Raw genomic sequence first — 23,792 nt, 5'->3', positions numbered from 1 at the left:
TTGTGTAGTACTTTTGTAAATTGTATACAACATATCCATTCTGAGCTGCTACTGTGACAGGCAACAGACAACCACAATGTAACTACTCGTCTGAAGAAATTGACGATGGATTTAATGTAGTATCTACGTTGTTCTACGTTGTTTATCGTGACTTTGTATCTATCGTTAGGGTCGTTCTTTTACGATCAATACATAGTCAAAGATCATGTGATGTTTTGGAAAAAATTAAAGTTGACGATGTTGTGATCAAATATAATCATACCGAACAAATTTAAGATACTAAAAAGTGACAACTTTAATCATATTTAAATTGTAATTTATAAGACAAAAGTAGCTTTTCATCATAATATTAAAGTAAGAGACAATCATCAGTTCTTATAAACATTGATTTTTTTATTGTAGGTTTAAGAAACAATCTTTCAAATGTCCCTATTCGAAAAAATCGAAGATGTTATTTCACTACTTTAACTAACCTACGAAAAACAGTTTTGTGAAACACTGATAATTATTCAAAATTCAAATTTCATTTTACTGAGTTGGAGTGGGAAACTTTTGGAGTCCAAAAAGTTTTTATTTAAAAGAGAAAAAGGAATACAATGTGTTTATAGAATGATTAAAAAATAAAGGAATTATTTTATACAGTATTACACATTTAGTTATGAATTATAATGTAAAAAATCCAGTTCAATTTCAAGATTATATTTTTTATTGTATTGAAATTGAATAATTTTTGGAAATTTGGTATATATACACATATATATTATATATATATATAAATATAGAAAATTAATATGAGCATTCAATTCGATATTATAATGAGGCCAGAAATCCGCTTGGATGCAAAATGGCTCAAAACAGATTTGAAACGTATCCTCTATCGGGATGGTTTAGCTGAACTTTGGAATGAAATGGTACGAGATGGAGAAATTGTGGGTTCCTTTAGCGATGGCATAGTCAATGCTGCAGGCATAATAGCTAGAAAAGGTATGAAAAAGAATAATAAAAAAGATTTATTGAATTAAGATTAATCATTTATATTAACTGGTCACATACTGTTTCAATACATTTAGGTGAAAGTGGTCATTATTATTGTAACATGGGTGTATTAGCATGTCCTTGTTGCAATGGAATTTGTGGTCCACAGCATGGTTGCAATTGTGGACCTTGCCAAAAATTAGATGAAGAAGAAGCAGCAAGAACAAGTGCATTTGTAGAAAAACGTATATTAGCTGAACACATAATGGATTCTTGGCTTTGGGGATCTCAGCCTTGTAAAAAATTTTAATATAATCTAATATAATCTGTAAGATTTATGTAATTTTCCTAACATTTTAACCATTTTTCAGCTATTTGCGATTTAACAACATGTATTAATTTACTAATCAAGGAGCAAAGAAAATTATGTTATGAAGTTGCAAACAGTACCTTGTCTGCTACTCGATTAAGACAACGTTTGGTAGTAGCAAGACGATATTTTACGGCTCTTTCTCGTCATAAACCGCAGGAAACTACAGATATTTCAACAACATTAAAACCTACTGCTAAGCTACAAAAAATGTACAATAATCAATTTTAAGACTAGAATCATTTGAATGTCTTATATATCTCGAATATTACAAATATCCTTAGATTACAAGAATTATATGTGTTTAAACGATTTGATTATAAATTGGTGGTTATTGATTATATAATGATAGTTTTAATAGTTCTTTATATATTCTTTAGAATATATATATAATGGTGATGTATCGAAAATATAAATATTGATGTGATTTTAGCGTAAGGCCGAATGAGAAGCCAACATTGGGTTTAGCGCGTGTGGGATCTCGTGCAGCGTTAAATTTCTCATTTGCATATTTAAGACGGGCTTGGCGATCTGGAGAAGATGTAGAATTTTGCAGCGAGCTTTTATCCGAGTCGTTGGAAGCCTTGCAATCGTTACCTGAAGCTACACTTTTTGACGAAACTAATGTTTCTCAAGTATGGTTAGAAGTAGTGGAACGATCAGCGAAATTTTTGAGACAAGTTGTTACAGGGTATTTATATTTTTTCATCATATTACTTATTATATTATTACTATCAATTTATTTTTCATGTTTTTAGTACACATAATTATATTTTTAGGGACATAGTTAGTGGAAGATCATGGTGTCCTATTCCAATAGCCGATCAGCACACGGCTCTTTGTTTGTTATTAGAATTGGTGACACAAAGAGCTACATTATCAAGTTTATTAGATTCTGTTTGTTTGTTACTTCATCTAAGTGGTAAACACAAACATCAAGATAATCGGGTAATGCCACCTGGAAGCACGGCACCGTTGATACCATTATTGAGACGATTAAATATGATACCAGCTTCTAAGTCAAGACGAACAGACGCAAACATTGCACCAGGTCCTTGCGAAGTTTTACTGAAGTATTTGAGGCTTCCTGAAGATGATTCCACGTCTGTAGATTTACGAAAAGCTGCGGTTATAATAATGTGCAATCTGAGTAGATTAGCTGCTCCTCTCCTGCCTCCAATTATCACTGATAGATTCCAGAAGAATCAGAATCAAACGTTTCAAGAAGTTCTAAGTTGGGGAAGCGGAAAATTAAGCAGTGGATCATCTCCATTTTATTGTGATGCAATTGCAGAGCTTGGGATCAAACAACTTTGTTGTACCGAAAGAGCTTTGATGATTCTTTCAATTAGTGGAAACGTTTACATGATGTATTACGGGTCAGAAACTCAATATCCCCAAAGAGTATACGGATTTTCAGAGAAGCCGGTTACAATGATCGCCTCTCATTCTGATGGTACGCACTATTTAGCCTTAACACAAGATAGTTCCGTTTATTCGTGGGGGAATGGTGATGGTGGACGATTAGGTCACGGAGATAGAGTATGGTATGATGAACCAAAGCTGGTCGAAGCACTAGTTGACAAGAATATTACATTCATAGCATGCGGAAGTACGTATTCGGCAGTTCTTAGTTCGAACGGTGAATTGTACACATGGGGAAGAGGAAATTACGGAAGGCTGGGTCATGGAAATTCAGACAACGTCTTGATTCCTACGTTAGTGACCGCTCTAAACGGACACATGGTTGTGTATGTGGCATGTGGTAGTGGAGATTCGCAGACTTTATGCGTCACAGCGTCTGGTATAGTATTCTCGTGGGGTGACGGGAATTATGGAAAGCTTGGTAGAGGAGGCTGCGATGGATCTAAGACGCCAAAGATAGTTGATAAGTTGTTGGATATAAACGTGGCAAAAGTGTATTGCGGTGGACAATTTTCGGCAGCTTTAACTGCATATGGTGAAGTTTATACCTGGGGAAAAGGAGAAGGTTATCGGCTGGGACATGGTAACGAGGAACATATTAGATATCCAAAAGTGATCGAGGTATTGAAGCCAAAAAAAGTGAAAGAATTATGTGTAGGAAATTTTCATGTATTGGCATTAACAGAAGATCAATTGGTATATGGATGGGGTAGAAACGATTATGGTCAAATAGATCCGGCATTGGGCACTATTGTGCCTGAACCGACTCTTTGCCCAACGTTATCCGGCAAGAATATAATCGGTTTAGCTTGTGGACTGACACAAAGTTTTGCGTGGTGCACATCAGCTTGGTCAGTCGCGAACAGAGTAGCTTTCGTTGTGGATATCTGTGAGGAAACTTTCCGATTGTTGGATACGTTATTGAACAAGGTATGCGAAGGATTGCCAGGCACACGGCCACCTACCCAGGATCGTGAATGTTTAGCGGTCGCAACTTTGAATTTGATCCGATTACAACTACACACAATGATAACTCATAACATCGATAGCAAATCAGTTGGATTATCAAATACTCCATTATTAAGCTCGTTGAAACAACGATGTGTTACGCTCGCAAGCAGCTCCGGCATTCTAGCTACTATTCAAGAAGCAGCTCAAGCCGTTTTACAGACTGGTTGGAGCATCTTACTGCCGACAGCGAACGAACGCGCAAAAACATTATCGAATTTCTTGTCGAAAGCGAACTGCAGCAGTTTTGAGCAAGTAAATGCTAGCAACGGTCAGCAGTTCATGGCAGACTTGTTAGTTTCTAGCCTAATGGCGGACGGCGGTCTGGAATTAGCGTTGAAGACCGCGGTGAAGGCGGAGACGAGCGAGCTCGCCGACGAGAAGGAATTTCTCGCGAGTAGTAACGTGAGCAAACCAACCGATACGAAACAAGCAAAAGAATTGAATTCAGAAAAAAACAACACGAGTATATCGTTGTTACAATTGGTGAAACAATTGATCAAAAACGGCACATGTATCACGCAGTCTAGGTTACTGCTCAGTCAACAATTGGTTCGTAGTCACGAGGAATCGCAAAGAAACGATAACTCTCCAAGTTTGAATCTTCTTTTAAAATTTCAACGATTACTAATTGCTCAAGTATACGAGTGTATTGATGACGTTGGAACGAAGAAGTTGCGCGATCAAGAAATGCTTGGTGCGGAATCTCTTTTAAAGAAATATCTCTCCCAAATTTGCATTCACATAATCGAAATAATGTCGTTCGCGGCTGAATTAGCCAACACCAGCATCAAACAGTTCGTATTCGTTAGTACTGTTCTAAGAGGCGACATTGTAAACGTTTTGCTACCCGAACTGATTACTTGCCTTATCTTGTTGCAACTTGACTATCCGTTGTTACTTCTAAATATGAATTGGATGGATGTAATGGCGCCGATGTTGGACGCGCTCGATCGATTCAACAAATTGGTGCCGACTATAGAGAAAAGCGAAACGGACGATCTTTCTTGGCCAGGCATCATAGCCCCGCAACATGGCAATAAAATATCTATTTCGGATGAACCTTCGACCATTCGTTGGGCCGACTTGGAGAACCACAATCGCGATGGCGGCCTTTGGGTGGTAGTAAACAACAACGTATATGATGTTCAAGATGTTCGATTCGACGGAAGATCAAATTCGTTGGAAGGTCTTCAAAGAACCGTGACTAACTGGGATGTTAGCTCCGGTACCGAGACAAACATGTCATCTTCTCGTGGCCAACTACCGCGAACCATGATGGATTCTTATTTCGTTGGGCATTATTGCCATTCCGAGCCGGAAAACACTGAGATTACGATTGACGTGACAGACGTATGCTCTTGTTTACTTGACACAGAAAGAGCTTTAGGTTTTCTTTTAGGATTACACTCTCATAGGATGCGGCAGAGTTTACCGTTACAAACTGCCGAAGAGGAAGCCGGTCGCTGGTTAAACGCGAACTTTTTTCGAGGTGGATTGCAAATCTTACAACCACCGAATCCTTACGAGGAGGAGAAAGGAGAAGCGAGGAGTAATACCTCGACAGCCGCGAATTCACCGACGGAACCTCCCCTTCCTATCCGTACCAAGAATGAACTACAAAAGGAACGACGAGAGGATGATCGAGTTACAACGTTCATTTACGCCCTAGCCGAGACTCATAAAACCGACGCTCAAGTGCATTCCTTCCTAACGATAGTCGACAAATATTCGAAAGCGAATAATCTTTTAGCGCATACCGAATTTTGCGGCGATCACCCGTTGGAGGAAGTTAGCCGACTTTTAATGGCGGTTATATTAAAGCATCTTGCGCTGGGTTATCAGGCGATAAACTTAATCGACCATCAAGAAACAGGAAATGAAAGTAGTCCGAAACTTACCAAACAATTGGCCGAAGTGATTAGAGCGATTCATCAAACCAAATGGAATTTAATCAGGATCAGACAACAACAGAATAGAAGTTACAAGGAGGTGTGTGCTCCAGCCCAAGAGAAGTGTAGGTTTCTTTTGCACGAGGTGAGGTCCGCGACCAGTTATGAGATTAAAGGGCTACAGGATCTAAAGTTATTGTACACTGTTGCGAAATTTCGGAAAACGGTCAAAACGATGATTAGGGACATTCGAAAGAACAAAGATTCCACGCCGAGCAAGCCGGAAGACATTCTAAACGCTTCGATTCAGAATGCAAAATCGAAAAACAAATCCGACGAAGATACATCAATCGTATCGGCAACAACGATGATGACGCCAGTAACGATGACGATGTCAACAACAACTTCAACAACGACTATGACGTCATCGACAATGATAACAACAACGACAGCGGCCATGATAACGACGACGTCGACGATGACGACGACGACGACGACGACGATGGCAACAACGATGATGACGTTAATGACAACAATGACGACGACAACAACAACGTCTACACAAACGCCAACGGCAACGCCAACGAGTACGATGACTACGTTAACACAAATGTCAACACCGATGCAGACATTGACACTAAGCTCGATCTCGATTCCGAGTTCGACTCAGAAAGAAACGAGCGGCAAACAGTCGCTTGCATCGCCGAGATTAGAAAATTTATCGGGTAACAAGAAAACTAAGATTACAGAAAGAATGAGACAAAAAACTTTGAATATCGATTCAAACGAATTGATGGTAAATATTATAAATTTTGTGATCACCGAGGACGGTGGAGACGTAGAAACTCTACGTCGAGCCATGTATTGTCAGATGCAGCGGGCAAAATTACGCGAGCAAGGAATTCTAATGATGCAACAATTGCTGAAGAAAGATTATTTGATAACATCGGTAAAGTATTCGTTGTTAAACGGTTGGCTCGGCCTATCCCACGAGAATAAGTCTTTAGCTGATGGAATAACGCATTGCCTCGAAAACATTCAGTCGGTAACACCCTATCAGAAATCGAAGATTATTCTGGCCGAGGCAGAAGTAACTTCTTGGGCGGTGCAAGCTTTGCGAGCGTACGTTGTTCAGGCAGAATTGCCGAGCAATCAAAAACCAGCGAAAATCAGCGATAAGAGCAGTTTGAATCAAGGAACGTACACTTGGCTGCGAAAGTTGCCTAGGGCAAGATTTTTGTTGACTATATTAGGCATACTAACCAATTATCAGCATGCAAACGAAGTCGGATTATTAATAAATTCTGGTTGTGTTTCGAGTATTTTAACATTACTCAGGCAGATCGGACCATCGACATCCACGGAGACGGACGCAGACGCCGAAGCGGACGCGGATGCGAAACCAAAAGATGCGCCGGTGACGGTTATATACGAGGACAGTTTGGAGAGGAGCAAACCGCAAAGCATTCAATTGACTGGTAGCGAATTGGCGGCTATGATGAAAATTGGTACAAGAGTGGTACGCGGTGTAGATTGGAAGTGGGGAGATCAAGATGGTCCTCCACCGGGTGAAGGTCAAGTGATCGGAGAACTCGGCGAAGACGGCTGGATTCGCGTACAATGGGACAACGGCACCACCAATTCGTATCGCATGGGGAAGGAAGGAAAGTATGATTTAAAACTAGCCGAACCGCCAACACCGCCAGAAACCGACAGCGAGAGTGATACGCCGCACAATCTGGCTAAAAACGATAAAAGAAACGATTTGTTGGACATGCACCCGACCACTTGTCTAAAATCCGCCTCCGTTACCGTACTCCGCGTTCTTTTATTCTGTTGCGGCATCGAAGCTGACCGGGTCACCCCGTCCGCCATAAAGATACTCGCCTCTGTGTTACTCGGTATCGTATCTGCTGCGTACAAGTCCGAGTTTAACGCGCACTCTCAGCTCGCGCGAGAACACCACGAAACTTGGGCAACTCTTGGTTCGTTGAGAGCAATCGCCAAGTCTACGGAACTCTGTAAATCTCTGAGCACCAGGGCCTGGATCAATTTCCTTTTGAATATAATTGCCGAACAAAGGAATCCTGATTTGGAAAAACAGATAATGGCGGTACGTCTACTCACCGTTGTTTTACCATCTTGGTCAGCCGACAATCCTATCCAGATGCCCTTCCTTGAAAAAGTCTTCCGTATATTAGGACATATCGCCCTTAGCTGCAATTTGGGTGTTTCCTCAGAACTTTATTCAAATAAATGTCGCGTCTCCTTGACCGCTTCTCATAGTTCCACCGTGGTCGAGGAGCTTGTTTCGCTGACCAGATTTTTGCATTCCCTCTCAAAGTGGAACGCGACTGTGAACGCTTTTCTCGCTTCGAAGCTATCACTCGCGTCGGACTTATTAAGCGATGGTCCACTCTTTCATATACAATTGAACGAGAACGGAGGTGAGAATAGCGTAAACATACAGGATACGGTGATGGCAGCTCTCATCGTCGTCGGAGGTCTCGACGATAGACCGAGGATCGGTGGTTTGGTTGAAGTTGACAGACAGGTCGGTACCATATGCAAATTTACCAAACATTCGAAGATTCTCGTACAGATACATGATGAAACGAACGGTGACGCGCGCAAGAAGATTCTGTTTTTCAATATGAAGCGACTCTGCGAAAAATTCCGTTTGGATCGAATGCCCATGCCTGATTCTTTCGTGTCTACTTGGGCTAATTTGTTGTTGGGTCATCGGGGAATGGACAAAAGACCGAACGGTATGCCGGTAATAGCTGGTTCTGTGAACGCATCTATTCTACGTAATCAACAGCAACAACTTGCTGCGTTGAACGCCGGAAAGGCTTTGTTGGATTATCAGACAAAATTAAGAAAGATACTGAAATACGTGATTGACAGTAATAACAGTAGCAGCAATAGCAACTGCAGCAATGGTAACAACAACAATAACAGTCATAACAACAACAATAACAACAATCACCAGCACGGCCATCACCATTATCATCACCATCATCATCGTTATCATCATCATCATCACTATCATCTCCATCATCATCATAATAACGGACACATCGACGAGGAGAGTGGTTGCGACGTTGATGGCCGGCAATGGGACAAGGACGGAATTAAATGTGCCATGGTTACTGTTGGTCGTATCGATCAGGTCGATGCCGATCACGGTGGAAACAACGACAACAACGACGACGGCAACGACGTGGAAGAGAATGATAATGAGGAGAACGATGATGATGGTAACGACGACGACGAGGAGGAGGAAGGTGAGGACGATAATATCATAGCGAATATAGTCGACAGTAGCAGAAACAACGGTAATAGTAGCAACAGCGATAAAAACAAGAACATCAACAACAATGACAAGTTTGAGAACGTTGGAAGCAGTAATCGAAACCATGAACGCGTTGAAGGTAATCTCGTCAACGGCGACATGGATGGCGAAGATAATTATATAGATGTCACGAATAGCAACGTCGATGGTAGAGGAGATGGTCGCACTAGACGGACGACTCTGTTCCAAGAGATGTTAATACGAGCTACGAAACCGCAACCATTGAAGCCGATATTTAAACTTAAGGAATTGGAAGAGGCCGCTCTGGCGGTTTCTCAATATTTGGCTTCCGAACTGAGACATTCGCCGATTCAAGGAACGACGACTACGATAACATCGACAGCGGCGACGATCGCTGGGCCTGGAATGGGAATAGGAACAGCATCAACATGCGGTTTAGCGTCTGCGTCCGCATCAGCGTCAGGAACGGCTATGGCAATGACAGCAGGTCCATTTTCGGAACCAGATTCTCCCGCATCCGATTGTTCCTTGGTATCGTTGACGTCCAGTCAAAGGAAACATTGCAGAAGTAGCGGAAGGAAAAGTCCTCCGCCGATGAGTCCTCTTGTTGCGCAATTGACGGAAATGGGTTTTCCAAAGAAGAGCGTGGAATTTGCGATCAAAAGTTTGAGCACGGCAGTTGGGCTCATCACGGCAGAAAGCGTGGTGGCCTGGCTCCTTGAAAATCCTGACGCAGCGTTGAGTGATAGCGAAACGTTATCCAGTGTATATGGGTTATCCGATCCGGAGGATTCGACGAGCGAAAATATCGACGAATCCCCGTCGACGCACGACGCTGTTTCTTCTTCGATGATACCGCCGAATTATATGAAACGTTCCGATTTCTTGTCAGTTGACGAATACGCGATCTACGTAAGGGATAATCTAATACCGGGTATGTTAGTACGGTGCTGTAAAAGCTACGAGGAAGTGGAATACGGCGACGTTGGTCAGGTGATAAAAATCGACCCGGAAGGTTTACACGATTTGAATGTTCAAGTTGCGTGGCAGCGCAAAGGCGGTACTTATTGGGTAAGATTCATCCACATAGAACTTCTTGGTCATCCGCCAGCGATACCAGGCCCAGCCACGCTGAAGATTGGTGATAAAGTAAGAGTGAAGGCTTCAGTGACCGTACCTAAGTATAAATGGGGTACGGTGAACCATCAAAGCGTCGGAGTGGTTACAAGCATAATAAACAACGGGAAAGATGTGTCGGTCGATTTTCCGCAACAAAGCGGTTGGACCGGTTGCGCGATAGAAATGGAGCGAGTCCCCTCCTGTCACCATTCGGTCTCGTGCAATTCTTGCCACCTGTTACCGATATCCGGCCCGCGATTTAAATGTAAGTATTGTGAGAGTTATAATCTCTGCGAAAACTGTTTTTATACGAAACGATGCCACCGACACGGGTTCAATCGAATCGTGGAGCCAGGTTCGGCGGCGGTATATGCCGGCAAGCCGGGAAGGTATCACAGGCAAGACTACACGGAATCGTCCTTGATCGACGACTGGTCCAAATGTATACGAACATTGAGCGTTTCCTCGCGAGAAAGTTGGGCGACACGTCTAGTCGATGGATCTGGTCTTTACTGGCAGAGTTGCGGTTCTCAGGGGAAGCATTGGATTCGTATGGAAATGTTGCCGGGCATACTGGTGCATTCGCTGAAAATAATGGTGAATCCGCAAGACAGCAGTTATATGCCATCGCTGATCGCGGTAAACGTTGGCGAGTCGTTCAATAGTTTGGTAGAATTGGCAACGATCAGCGTACGGCGTACTGACACGAGCGTTCTCTTACTCCAGGATACCAAAGAATATTATTCTTGCATCGAAATAGCGATCAAGCAATGCCGAAACGGTGGGATAGATTGCAAGATACGCGGCCTTCAAATAATCGGCAAAAGAAAAATGTTTGAGAATCATTTGGCAACCTCCGTTTCATTTTTGGCCTCGGATTGGGAGATCGTTCAAGAGCAGATGAGCTTGCAGCATGGATCCGAGCCACCGCCCCAACATTCGGCTGTCTACGTCTGGGGATTGAATGACAAAGATCAACTCGGCGGACTGAAAGGATCGAAGATTAAGTTACCGGTTTACAGCGAAGTTCTCTCGAAATTAAAACCTATTCACATCGCCGGTGGCAGTAAAACTTTGTTCGTGGTTAGCCAGGAAGGGAAACTGTACGCCTGCGGAGAAGGAACGAATGGTCGACTCGGCCTTGGGGATGATAGCAACGTGTGCGAACCGAAGCTCATTCCGTTCTTGAGCCAGTATATGATCAAAAAGGTAGCTGTACACTCGGGTGGAAAGCACGCGTTGGCCCTCACCCAGGACGGCAAAATCTTCTCATGGGGCGAGGGGGAGGATGGCAAGCTCGGTCACGGGAATTCTGTTTCCCTGGATAAGCCAAGGCTGATCGAATCTTTAAAGTCAAAAAGGATACGTGATATCGCGTGTGGGTCCGGACACTCGGCTGCGATAACAAGCAGCGGAGAACTATACACCTGGGGACTAGGGGAGTACGGAAGATTGGGCCACGGCGACACAGCCACGCAAATGAAGCCGAAACTGGTACAATCTCTAGTCGGTCAGCGCGTGATACAGGTCGCGTGCGGTAGCAGGGATGCACAGACAATGGCATTGACAGCTGACGGATCGGTATACTCATGGGGTGACGGAGATTTCGGTAAACTGGGTCGGGGAGGCAGCGACGGTTGTTACACGCCCTTGTTGATCGACCGGTTGAATGGTTTGGGAGTAGTGCAGATCGAATGCGGAGCTCAATTTTCCCTGGCATTGACGAAATACGGAGAGGTATGGACGTGGGGCAAAGGCGATTACTTTCGACTTGGTCACGGTAACGATCATCACGTTCGAAAACCAACGCTGGTCGAAGGACTTCGTGGAAAGAAGGTAGTACATGTGGCTGTTGGTGCTCTTCATTGCTTAGCGGTTACGGACACTGGGCAAGTATACGCTTGGGGTGACAATGACCATGGTCAACAGGGAAATGGTTCGACGATCGTTAATAAGAAGCCATCACTGGTGCATGAATTGGACGATGCGAGAGTTAATCGGGTATCTTGCGGCTCCAGTCACAGTATTGCCTGGGTCTTGACCGATCAACCGGCAACCAACAATCACGAACCTGTCATGTTCCCAACCGAGAAAGATCCACTTGGTCAAATATCGCTAACATTCAAAAGCATTGTGAACCACGGTACAGATGCAACGGATTCGAACGGCTGCCCAGTACCCTCTTGCTCCACAATATCGTCTACCATTCCCTCCGCGAACAGCGACGAAATTACCAGCACCGGTGACACGATCGTTCACAATTCCGGCCAATCCTGCGGCAACAGACCTTCTCTCTCGAGCATCATTCTCTCGCTAGAAAGTAACGTAGCGAAACAACAAGCATTGCAACACGTGATAAACGCTCTTCGTATAATACAAGCTCGAATCATCGTAGTGACAGCATTGCAAAGTCATTCGACGTTAAAATCCAACACTGGCAATACCGGTGGCAATGTTTATGGTATTAATATTGGAAACGGTGGTACGGTAGGTTGCTTGGTGAGCGAAGTGACGGCACCGGACGGAACTGTTACCGTTGGGTCGACCAACGTCGCCTCAGGAAGTAGTCATAGTCACGTCTATCAGAATGTGGGAGACAGCGCGCAAGGTGGTGGAGAAGCACCAGCGAACGCGGCAGAATTGGTTAATCTGGTAAACAACAGTCCGCGAACGAGTCCCGAGTCCGAAGATTATCCGTTAGCGGCGGTGTTTCCCTCGATGTCCAGTTCGGCCAGTTTGTCTTCACGTGCCTCAAAGATGTCAAGCAGTGCGATGAGCGTGATCGCGGCTACTCTCACCTCTAATGCTCAAATAGTTGGTGAAGGACCCGCCGCGGATCCTAACTTGGATGATTTTACATGCACGTTGACAGAGGAGGACGCCAGAATGCTGGTCGATCTTCTAAAATTGGCGGTTGCCAATAGAATATGCAGAGGGGCGAAAGAGACGATATCCTCGGTACTAATCGCACTAGCAAAAACGAACCATTCGATTCGTAGTATGGTGCTAGAGCTTTGTATCACTGAACTGGAAGACACGGTGGTAAATTCGGGTAATAGAAGCAACGTACCTCAACCGGTCGTACAAGAAAGTCCACATCCGTACATAGATGGTACCACGTTGACCGGGCATGTGAAGGTACCCGGCGCGGAAGCTCTCAGAGTTGAATTCGACCGACGTTGCTCTACCGAAAGACGTCATGATCCGTTGACCATCATGGATTCCAGCAATCGAATACTAGCTGTGAAATCTGGCAGAGAATGGAGCGAGTGGGCCTCCGAGATTCGAATCTCGGGCGACGAGCTCAGATGGAGATTCTCCTCGGACGGATCGGTGAACGGTTGGGGATGGCGATTCACCGTCTATCCTATACTCGCGAGCCTCGCACCGCATGAGCTAGTCTCGGACAGAGCTGTTCTGTCACAGCCAGCTATCGCGCTTGCTGAATCTCTTTTGGACAACACCCTGGTCACCTTGGATAGGAATATCGCCACTCGATTAGCTGCCACCCTGGCTCAGTGTAGTCAACTGAGCGTATTATCCGCTCAGCAACGAATGTGGGCGTTAAAAAAGTTGCAAGTCGTTTACACTAGTGGACCGGGCATACGTCCAGAAGTCGCGCTTTCTTCGCTCCTCGGCTCTTTACCTCAAGCATTGCTCAAACAATACACCTATGAAGATCCTTTGGTTCGCGGTGGGAAGCAGTTGATGCACAGCGACTTTTTCAAGGTTCTTGTCGCGCTTGCCTGTGACCTCGAATTAGACACGATGCAATGCTGCTCGGAAATTCACAAATGGTCTTGGTTCCGAAGGTACTGTCTATCGGCACGGGTCGCCAAGTCTCTCGTAAATCGGACACGCCTTCCAAAAGCGTTTTGTCTCGAAGTTACCAAAAGAATTAACGAGATGATCACGGACGGAGAGGGAAATACCAAGGATCATGAGAGTCACGAGTTATTCAAGCAGGAACACGACGAGCAACTGTTACAGTGGCTGAACCGCAGGCCGGAAGATTGGACATTATCGTGGGATGGTTCCGGAGCAATTTATGGTTGGGGACATAATCATCGCGGCCAATTGGGTGGACTTGAGGGAGCAAAAGTGAAACTACCTGTCCTCTGTGAGAGCTTGTCTGCGCTTCGACCCGTTCAGCTCACTGGTGGAGAACAAACTTTATTAGCGGTCACTGCTGACGGGAAGGTCTATGCAACAGGTAAAGCTTCTTTTTTCTTTTTCTCCTCCTCTGATCCAATTTCCGTTCTACTGAATCTTATTATTTGTCTTTACGGATAGGTTACGGTGCCGCCGGGCGTCTAGGTATCGGAGGAACGGATTCTGTTATGGTACCGACTCTTTTAGAATCCATCCAGCATGTTTTCGTTAAGAAGGTGGCCGTCAATTCAGGAGGTAAACACTGCCTTGCTCTAAGTTCTGAGGGACACGTTTATTCTTGGGGAGAAGGAGACGACGGAAAATTAGGTCATGGAAACAGGTTGATGTACGACCGACCGAAATTAATCGAAGAGTTATTGGGGACCGAGATTGTTGATATAGCTTGCGGTGGCCATCATAGCGCAGCAATCACGAGTGCCGGTTGGCTTTATACTTGGGGAAAAGGTACAGCAGGGAGTCAGAGAAAAAAGGATATTAGAACAAGAACAAATGAAAAGATAAATAGAAGCAAATCAAAACGTATGTATAATCCAAGCAAATATAAGATTTATCGATTACAGGTCGATACGGACGACTAGGTCATGGAGATAGCGAAGATCAATTAACACCCAAACTGGTCGAAGCTCTGCAAGATTATAAGGTAATCGACGTAGCATGCGGAAGCGGTGACGCGCAGACTCTTTGTGTTACCGATGATGATAACGTTTGGAGTTGGGGCGATGGAGACTATGGAAAATTAGGTAGAGGAGGTAGCGATGGCTGTAAAATTCCAATGAAGATCGAATCTCTCGCAGGACTTGGCGTTATTAAAGTTGAATGCGGCAGTCAGTTCTCGGTAGCTTTGACAAGATCGGGAGCAATATATACATGGTAAGGATCCGAATTATAGATCTTTCGACGACGATTTTGATTGGTTCGTCGATACATTCCCACTGTCTCTCTTTCCTTGTCTCCCCCTTCCCCCCTTTCATATCCTTCGCATTATTCTTAAGCAGTTAAACTGTAGATTAAATTTTATACATAAATAGGGGTAAAGGAGACTATCATCGTTTGGGTCATGGAACAGATGATCATGTTCGAAGACCGCGTAAAGTAGCAGCCCTTCAAGGGAAAAAGATCATCTCGATAGCAACAGGTTCATTACATTGCGTAGCATGTACCGATAAGGGAGAAGTTTTCACTTGGGGAGATAATGATGAAGGCCAGTTAGGCGATGGAACAACAAGCGCACTTCAGAGACCAAGACTAGTCCATGCATTACAGGGTAAAAAGATAACTCGGGTTGCTTGTGGCAGTGCTCATACTTTAGCATGGAGTACAATGAAAGCTACTCAAAGCAGAATGCCTGCTACTACACCAATGGAATATGATTTGGTAAAGGATTTACCTTTCCCTGTGTTACACAATCGATTAGTACTTCTTCATCATTTTGCCGAATTACTGTGCCCATGTTTGCCAATGTTTCCAATCACCGGTCCCGTCAGCTTGAGTAAATTGGCTCCTATGTTAGTATACAGCATTAAAGAAGCAACTTTTCGTAAAGTGGTTCAAGCAACAATGGTTAGAGATCGACAACACGGGCCAGTAATAGAATTAAATCGAATACAAGTAAAGCGAGCCAGAAGTAAAGCTGGATTGGCGGGACCAGATGGCATTAAATCCGTTTTCGGACAAATGGTCTCTAAGATGTCTTTGTTAACGCAAGATGTGCTCTTCTTTCCTCATAGGGTCTGGAAAGTAAAGTTTATCGGTGGGTTAAATATAATTTTACTATTCGATACGAACAATGAAAAAGAAAAATATAAAACAGAAAAAAGAAGCTTGAGAACTAACAAGAAATACAGATTAATATATACCTTAATAAGATCGTCTCACATTCTCAACAGGAGAAAGCGTAGACGATTGCGGTGGTGGTTATAGCGAGAGTATAGCGGAAATATGTGACGAATTACAAAATGGTTCTTTACCTTTGCTTATACCAACGCCAAATGGTCGAGACGATAACGGCACTAACAGAGATTGTTTTCTTCTGAATCCAATGGTCGATTCGCCATTACATATGAACATGTTTCGATTTCTTGGAATTTTAATGGGCATAGCAATAAGAACTGGTAGCCCATTAAGTTTGAACTTGGCGGAACCTGTATGGAAACAGCTCGCAGGTATATCCTTAACACCTGCGGATTTGACCGAAGTTGATAGGGACTATGTTCCCGGATTATTATGCATCCGAGATATGGAGCCTGACGAAAAGGTATTTCAAACTCTTGAAATGCCATTTTCCACACCGTCTGCTGTAGGACATGACATACCTTTGTCCAGCAGGTATTTACTTCATCGTAAATATTGTTTTTATCCCTACTTGATGATTCATTTACTTTAGCATTTATTTATATAGCTTTCATTTTTTAATGAATGTATCATTCTTCTTCTTGATTCTTCTTGATTGATTCTTCTTTTCAGATATCGAAAAATTACTCCAGAAAATAAACACGAGTATGTCCAGTTGGCATTAAATTATAGATTACACGAGTTTGATGCTCAGGTGGCTGCTGTTCGCGAAGGAATGTCAAAAGTTATACCTGTACCCTTCCTCGCGTTGTTCAGCGGACCTGAACTAGAAACAATGGTTTGTGGCAGTCCAGATATACCACTTACTTTATTGAAATCTGTTGCAACTTATAAAGGTATAGATATCAACGATACATTTACCGATACGGTTGAATTTTCTAAGTCTTACAATCTTTACTTCTGCTGTTTTAGGCATTGAAGCCACCGCTCCTTTAATACAATGGTTCTGGGAAGTAATGGAAGAGTTCTCCAATCAAGAAAGATCTTTGTTTCTACGATTCGTTTGGGGTAGAACTCGTTTGCCACGAACAATTGCCGATTTTCGTGGAAGAGATTTTGTTTTACAAGTAATGTCAAGTAATTTTTAATACCTTTTTACAATTGTTTATTTGTTATTCTTACTTTTTCTAATCCATTTTAGGTAATGGATAAATACAATCCACCGGATCATTTTCTTCCTGAAAGTTACACATGTTTTTTCCTCTTGAAAATGCCAAGGTATTCGTGTAAACCAGTATTGCGACAAAAATTAAAATATGCAATACATTTTTGCAAAAGCATCGACACCGATGAATATGCTAGAGTACAAGCTGCGACCAATTCAGACACCGAAGAAACGGACAGTCTTGCTAGCGAAGAGTACATATCGCTTTAATAAAATTGATTCTGCAATTTTTTTTCCTTACAATTAACTTTCTAATCTCTTCAATTAATGAACAAAATTGGTTACCAATTGGTAGAATAATAATTTCTGTAAGCCAAAGGAAAACAACAAACATCACTTTCCTCGTTTTTGTTTCGATTAAGTGTAAGAAATATTTTTGCTTGTAAATTTGTGTAATTTAGATTTATTAAGCGTAACAACTGTACCACACTCTCTCTCTCTTTCTCTCCCTCTCCTTCTCCCTCTCTCTCTCTTTATCTCTCTCTCTCTCTCTCTCTCTCTCTTTCCTTGTCTTTCTCTCTCTCGTAAATACACACGCGTGAATTATTAAAAATGTATTATAAAAGCTGTATTACTTGGCATCGAAGATACTCTAGAGTATTATTAAATTTGACATATTTATTATTACAAACTATAATATTTAATATATAATTTTTCATATATACATATATATATTATTTGTATGCCTGCGTACACGCAATCTTTTCACTTATTTATTTATTTTGTATTTATATTTAATATCTGTATGATTGAAAGACTGTATGTATTTATGTATGTACTTTATATATATCTATGTACGCATGAGCATACTGACATCCGAATTACATTGTTGTATATCTTCATTTGCCTTTTATAATTGTTGTTATGAAAAGACGAGAGTAAGAGTTACGAACTAATTGTTATTACGGAACACGTATGGTTGGTTTATGTTGAACGATATTTTTGAATAATATTTAATTTTACTTATTAAAGAAGTAAGAAATATCATGGAAAGAATGCTACTTAATAATATCATATTATTAGATATATATGAAATTTCATTAAATTTGATTCTATTAAAGATTATTTTTGTATTTTGCAAAACAAAAATATAATCATAAATAATTCTCATTGCCTTTGTTAAAGAGTATTTATAATAGAAACGATAAAAACGATTTATTTGCGTAATTATTAATAATGAAAGATATAACAAAAGTTTCATTCTTTCCATATAATGATAATTCTTATATCATAGACAAACAAGCTAATTAATCGAGGTATTTTATATTTTCATATCAATTTAAAAAAAATATATTACTTTTTAAATTCTTTCCATATAATTGCACATCAATACAAGAGAATCATCACTGAATATTGTAGAAGATTAATGAGTATATTTGTTAATGTGAATTGATAAATGTGGTCATTAAAAAGATAAAATACAAATAGAACAGTTTGATTGTATGGAGTGTATCATTGGAATAATGTAAATTCATACTGTTTCTCTTCATATGAAAAACATGTTCCATTTAATAAAGCACAAGGTATTTGTAGCTGTTTGTTTTAGTTCATATAGAAATTACTAAGATTCTAATAAATTATTTTCAGTTTCATAGAGTGTGTATTAATTACACAAAATCAGTAACAAGAACACTGAATTTATCATCCACAATACAGTTACCAGATTATGCAGATGTTGTAATAGTAGGTAAGTAACAAAATTCTCTAAGTATTTTACATCCTAATGTTCAAAATAACTTATACGTTAATGTATTACTTTCAGGTGGGGGTAGTGCAGGTTGTAATGCACTTTATCATTTAGGGAAATGTGGCATTAATGCTGTGCTATTAGATAAATCAAAATTAATGTCTGGTACTACGTGGCACACTGCAGGTCTTACATGGAGTATACGAGGTCCAAGTGATGTTGAAATGGAATTATTAAATACAACAAAATGTATTTTTAACTCCCTAGAAAAAGAAACTGGAATAAATCCAGGGTGGATAAACAATGGTGGACTTTACATTGCACGTTCCAATGTAAATATTCATTATATTGGTTTCCTTCTCTTCTTCTTATTCTAGATAATCATCCATTTAATGTTACTATTACTGTTATTGTTATAATTGTCGTTATCATTAATATATTTTTGTTGTTATTGGCATTTAATACTTAACATTATTTACTTATTACAGGAACGATTAAATGAATATAGAAGGCTAGTTACTGGTTCAAAAGCTTTTGGTATTCAAGCACATTTAATTTCTTCTCAAGAAGCAAAAGAGTTATTTCCCTTGTTAAATGAGGACACTATTCAGGGAGCATTTTACTCTTCAGAGGATGGAGTTATTGACCCGACCATGTTAATTAATGCTTTGACAAAGTCAGCAAAAAGTAATGGTTGTCAGGTAATAATTATTTAATAAGTCTCCTTTTTTTTCTTTTACAAATAAGAACAATAATCAGAAAAAGAAAAGTATACTAATAAAGTTATTAAAATTGTTTAGATTATTGAAGATTGTCCTGTTACGAAGATACTCACAAAGGAAACTATTAAGAATAATAAAAAAGTTTATGCTGTAGAGACTCCATATGGAATCATAAAAACAGATGTTGTTCTCAATGCTGCTGGAGTTTGGTCAAAGAGTGTAGCAAACATGATTAATATGAATATTCCTCTAACACCAATTAAGCATGCTTACATTGTTACAGAACCCATAAAAGGATTGCAGAATCTTCCAAATATAAAAGATCCTGATGCGAGTCTGTATTATCGAATTCAGGGTAGCTCAATAGCTATAGGTGGTTATGAACAGAATCCTATTGTATTACCATCTGTGAGTCTACAGTAATTCATTGTCACCTTTAACACATAATCAACAAGTATCTTGAATGTATCCAAAAAAAGAAACAATTTTACCAATATTAATCATATTCTTTGTTTACATAAAAGGCTCCAGAACATTTTTCATTCTGCCTCTATGAATTAGATTGGAATGTCTTCAATGCACATCTAGAATCAATGATTCAATTGATTCCTAAATTATCAACAGTTGGAATAAGAACTACAATATGCGGACCAGAAAGTTTTACTCCTGATCATAGACCAATTATGGGTATGAAAAAATACCTTATATATATATATATATATTACACCTTTTATTTCTTATTCTAATTTTCAATTCTCCAATTCTAATTTTCATTGAATTCAAAAGGTGAAGATCCAAATTGTTCTGGATTCTTCTACTCTTGTGGTTATAATAGTGCTGGAATGATGTTGGGAGGTGGATGCGGAGAACAAATTGCACATTGGATAATTAATGGTCGGCCAGATAAATACATGTTTAACTATGATATCAGAAGGTGGAATTTATCATTTCTTTTTTTTTTGTTTCAATCTTATCTGATCATTTTAATACTTCTAATTTTATATTTATATCTTTATTTGATTCATAGATTTTTACCAGAACAAAGAAACAACATGGTCTGGATACATGAGAGATCTCATGAAGCCTATGCAAAAAATTACAACATTATATTTCCACATGATGAACCATTAAGTGGAAGAAATCTTAAAGTGGATCCTTTTCACAGTGTAAGATAAAAATAGTTATACATAGTGTTTTTTATTTAATGACATCAATAAATAAATGTTCTACTGAATGCATCATGAAAAAGTAAAGCATTCTTATTTATTTAATGTACTGCAGTTACTTGTCGAAGACGGTGCTATTATGGAGGAATGTCAAGGTTGGGAACGTCCTGCATGGTTCTCTCCAACTAACAAAGTAGAAATTCTGTCATATGATTATGGTGGACATTATGGCACAGCAAAGAATCAGAATGATTATTATCGTACAATATTAGAAAAAGAATATAGCTTTAATTTCTCACCGTATAACGAGATAGTAAGCTATTGAAATTAAAACATATTTAGAAAAAGAAAAATAAAGGTAAGGAGAAAAGGAAGTTATCAGTAACAAATGATTCTTCGTTAGATTCGGAAAGAAGTTCTTGCTTGTCGTCAAAATGTTGTTTTGTTTGACACATCTCACCTTGGAAAATTTTATATTTGTGGACCTGATGCTCAAAATACGGCAGATTATTTGTTCACGGCAAACACGAATTGCAACTTTAATAAAACAATTTACACTTGTATGCTGAATCATGCTGGAGGAGTTGAAACAGATTGTACAGTTACAGTGTTGGAACCTGGCTCAAGTGGAATTGTAAATCCGATATTTAAAGAAAAAGCCTTTTATATTGGTAAATTAATTTTTAAGTAAAATGGTATTAAAATAAATTAATGTTACTATCGCAAATTATGAAATAGCAATGTCTTACTTTCGTTGTTAGTCTCAAATGGTATTTCAATTTATCATACATGGGCTCACATGAAAAAAGCAATAATGGAAAAGGGCTTTGATGTATCTTTACATGATGTTTCTGAGCAAATTGGTATTTTATCCGTGCAAGGACCTAATAGGTACAGTATTATGTGCATTTTTATCATTCAAACTCTAGTCTATAAATTAATGCATCTACTTATAGTCGAAAAGTAATTGAGACATTGATTGAAGATGAAATCTCAGATGAATCTTTTAAATATTCAACTACAAAACTGGTAAAGATTAAAAACGAAACGATACGTTTAATTAGACTTAGTTTCGTTGGTGAACTTGGTTTCGAATTACATATTCCAAAATCATTTTGCCGAATAGTTTATAAAACATTAATAAATTGTGGTAAATCATATAATATAAAACATGCTGGTTATCGAGCACTGCATAGTCTCAGTTGTGAAAAAGGTATGTGACTAATTTTAATTAGTTTACTAATGTATATTATTAATATGATTAAATTTTTCAGGCTATCTTCTTTGGGGTTTAGATCTTAGAGCAGATGATAATCCCATTGAAGCTGGCCTTGAATCTATTTGTCGCAATACTGGAGAGTACTTGGGAAAAACAGCTGTCGATCGATTGCGAAAAATTGGTATCAAAAAGAAATTGGTGCATATTTATTTAAACAGGCATGTATTATAAAACATTATTATAAAAAAATTATTATAAAATATAATTTTCATATTCAATTTTGATAAAATAATACTAATAGCATATATTATGACAGCACCATTCCATTATGGGGAATGGAACTTATTTACAGAAATAAATGCCTTGTTGGTTATTTACGTAGAGTAGAACAGGGATACAGCAATGGAAATGTAATTGGGCATGGGTAAGTAAGATAATATTGAATGTAATAATAAAAATTTATACAGCTAATATTGATTAATATTAGGTACATTAAACATCCAAACGGAGAAAATGTAACAAAGGAATTTCTAGAAAGTGCTAATTACGAAATTGAAGCTATGGGGAAACGATACACAGTAGATCTTTGCTAAGGAAATATATTTGATCTTATTAATAAATTATTATTTTAATATAAGCAAAAACAATTTTCAAGTTCAAGAGATCTTTAAAAATTGAAATATTTGTGTTTTTCTAATATATCTATATTTATCCTGCTAAAGGATTAGCATGTATAGTTACACTGTTTATTCGAGTTTCTGTAAGCGGTCTGTAATTTTTAGGATTTACTGGTAATTTTTCCAGTTGTTCAAGAGTTTCTAAACCATCTATTACCCTAAAAGTAATAACAAATATATTCATTAAATACATCAAATATTAATTTATTATTTATGATTTAAACACTAAAATAAATTAGAAAAGAAGTTTACTTTCCAAATAAAGTATATTTCAAGTCCAAATGTGGTTGAGGTCCATATGTTATAAAAAATTGACTTCCATTCGTATTTGGACCATTGTTAGCCATAGAAACCAATCCTCTAGCATTATGTTTCAATTCTTCTTTAAATTCATCTTCAAATTTACGATTCCATATCGATGTTCCACCTTTACCAGTATGCGTAGGATCTCCAGTTTGCACGATAAAACCTTTTATATTTCTATGAAATAAACAATTGTCATAGTAATCGCTAGCACACAAAGCGAGAAAGTTCTGTAAAATAAATATGTAACCTTAACACAGTCACGTATAATATAAATAATTATTGTGTATCTAGGATGTAAAACAAGTGTAAAAAGTTCTACCTCGCACGATTTTGGGCACAATTCGCAAAATAATTCTATTTTTATATCTCCAACGTCAGTATGTAAAGTTACGCTCTGTAAATAAAAATTGCTGATAAATTGTTACCATTTATGTATATTAAAGAATATGCAATTTGTAACATTAATGACAAAAATAAAAATAACACTCGCACCATCTTCAATAAAGTGATCCATTAATTTGCAAAAGAGAAAACATAACATTTGTTATGGTATGCATTCACTATACTATGTGTCAATAAAAAAAAGTGAACGTACATCGATACGTATACATATCGACAGCCATGTTGAATTTTATAGAATTACCAACGAAATCAAGTGTATGAATTTATTTCGAAACGAAATCGAATCTTTATTAACATATCAATTTAAAATAAAATGTAG

At 39.4% G+C, this 23,792-nt stretch overlaps 3 protein-coding genes across 3 annotated transcripts; 2 read left to right on the top strand and 1 right to left on the bottom strand.

Moving 5' to 3' along the window:
• Positions 1-179: 179 nt before the first annotated feature.
• Positions 180-18,826, top strand: HERC2 (E3 ubiquitin-protein ligase HERC2). The gene is made up of 13 exons (XM_033328787.2): positions 180-312; positions 403-984; positions 1,071-1,271; positions 1,347-1,557; positions 1,779-2,036; positions 2,125-14,318; positions 14,399-14,722; positions 14,839-15,148; positions 15,307-16,028; positions 16,165-16,603; positions 16,742-16,965; positions 17,042-17,196; positions 17,271-18,826. The coding sequence occupies exons 2-13, from the start codon at positions 792-794 to the stop codon at positions 17,502-17,504; spliced, it is 15,465 nt and encodes a 5,154-aa protein (XP_033184678.1). The 5' UTR covers positions 180-312; positions 403-791; the 3' UTR covers positions 17,505-18,826.
• Positions 18,827-18,885: 59 nt separating this feature from the next.
• LOC117154114 (sarcosine dehydrogenase, mitochondrial) lies at positions 18,886-22,962 on the top strand. The gene is made up of 14 exons (XM_033328807.2): positions 18,886-18,981; positions 19,057-19,313; positions 19,470-19,682; positions 19,782-20,111; positions 20,228-20,390; positions 20,490-20,637; positions 20,731-20,869; positions 20,985-21,182; positions 21,273-21,540; positions 21,631-21,760; positions 21,826-22,082; positions 22,144-22,306; positions 22,405-22,512; positions 22,576-22,962. Exons 2-14 carry the CDS (start codon positions 19,140-19,142, stop codon positions 22,679-22,681), a joined length of 2,397 nt encoding a protein of 798 aa, XP_033184698.2. The 5' UTR covers positions 18,886-18,981; positions 19,057-19,139; the 3' UTR covers positions 22,682-22,962.
• Positions 22,672-23,712, bottom strand: LOC117154122 (peptidyl-prolyl cis-trans isomerase-like 3). The gene is made up of 4 exons (XM_033328819.2): positions 23,564-23,712; positions 23,391-23,465; positions 23,018-23,298; positions 22,672-22,923 (listed from the first exon to the last, which is right to left on the bottom strand). Exons 1-4 carry the CDS (start codon positions 23,564-23,566, stop codon positions 22,797-22,799), a joined length of 486 nt encoding a protein of 161 aa, XP_033184710.2. The 5' UTR covers positions 23,567-23,712; the 3' UTR covers positions 22,672-22,796.
• Positions 23,713-23,792: the final 80 nt, after the last annotated feature.

Source organism: Bombus vancouverensis, chromosome 3 (genome assembly GCF_051014615.1).
Source record: "Bombus vancouverensis nearcticus chromosome 3, iyBomVanc1_principal, whole genome shotgun sequence".
Classification (NCBI taxonomy): domain Eukaryota; kingdom Metazoa; phylum Arthropoda; class Insecta; order Hymenoptera; family Apidae; genus Bombus; species Bombus vancouverensis.
The sequence above is the reverse complement of the archived record's forward strand: the minus strand, read 5'-3'. Positions and strand labels throughout refer to the sequence as shown.

Coding starts and splice junctions, on each gene's coding strand:
- HERC2 (XM_033328787.2), top strand. CDS start 792: ATGAGCATTCAATTCGATATTATAATGAGGCCAGAAATCCGCTTGGAT. Junction 1,272..1,346: donor GCTTTGGGGATCTCAGCCTT/GTAAAAAATTTT, acceptor ACCATTTTTCAG/CTATTTGCGATTTAACAACA. Junction 1,558..1,778: donor ACTGCTAAGCTACAAAAAAT/GTACAATAATCA, acceptor ATGTGATTTTAG/CGTAAGGCCGAATGAGAAGC.
- LOC117154114 (XM_033328807.2), top strand. CDS start 19,140: ATGTCTGGTACTACGTGGCACACTGCAGGTCTTACATGGAGTATACGA. Junction 20,638..20,730: donor TTTAACTATGATATCAGAAG/GTGGAATTTATC, acceptor TTTGATTCATAG/ATTTTTACCAGAACAAAGAA. Junction 20,870..20,984: donor AAGTGGATCCTTTTCACAGT/GTAAGATAAAAA, acceptor AATGTACTGCAG/TTACTTGTCGAAGACGGTGC.
- LOC117154122 (XM_033328819.2), bottom strand. Junction 23,299..23,390: donor TGTGCCCAAAATCGTGCGAG/GTAGAACTTTTT, acceptor TTTATTTTACAG/AACTTTCTCGCTTTGTGTGC. Junction 22,924..23,017: donor AAATATACTTTATTTGGAAA/GTAAACTTCTTT, acceptor TATTACTTTTAG/GGTAATAGATGGTTTAGAAA.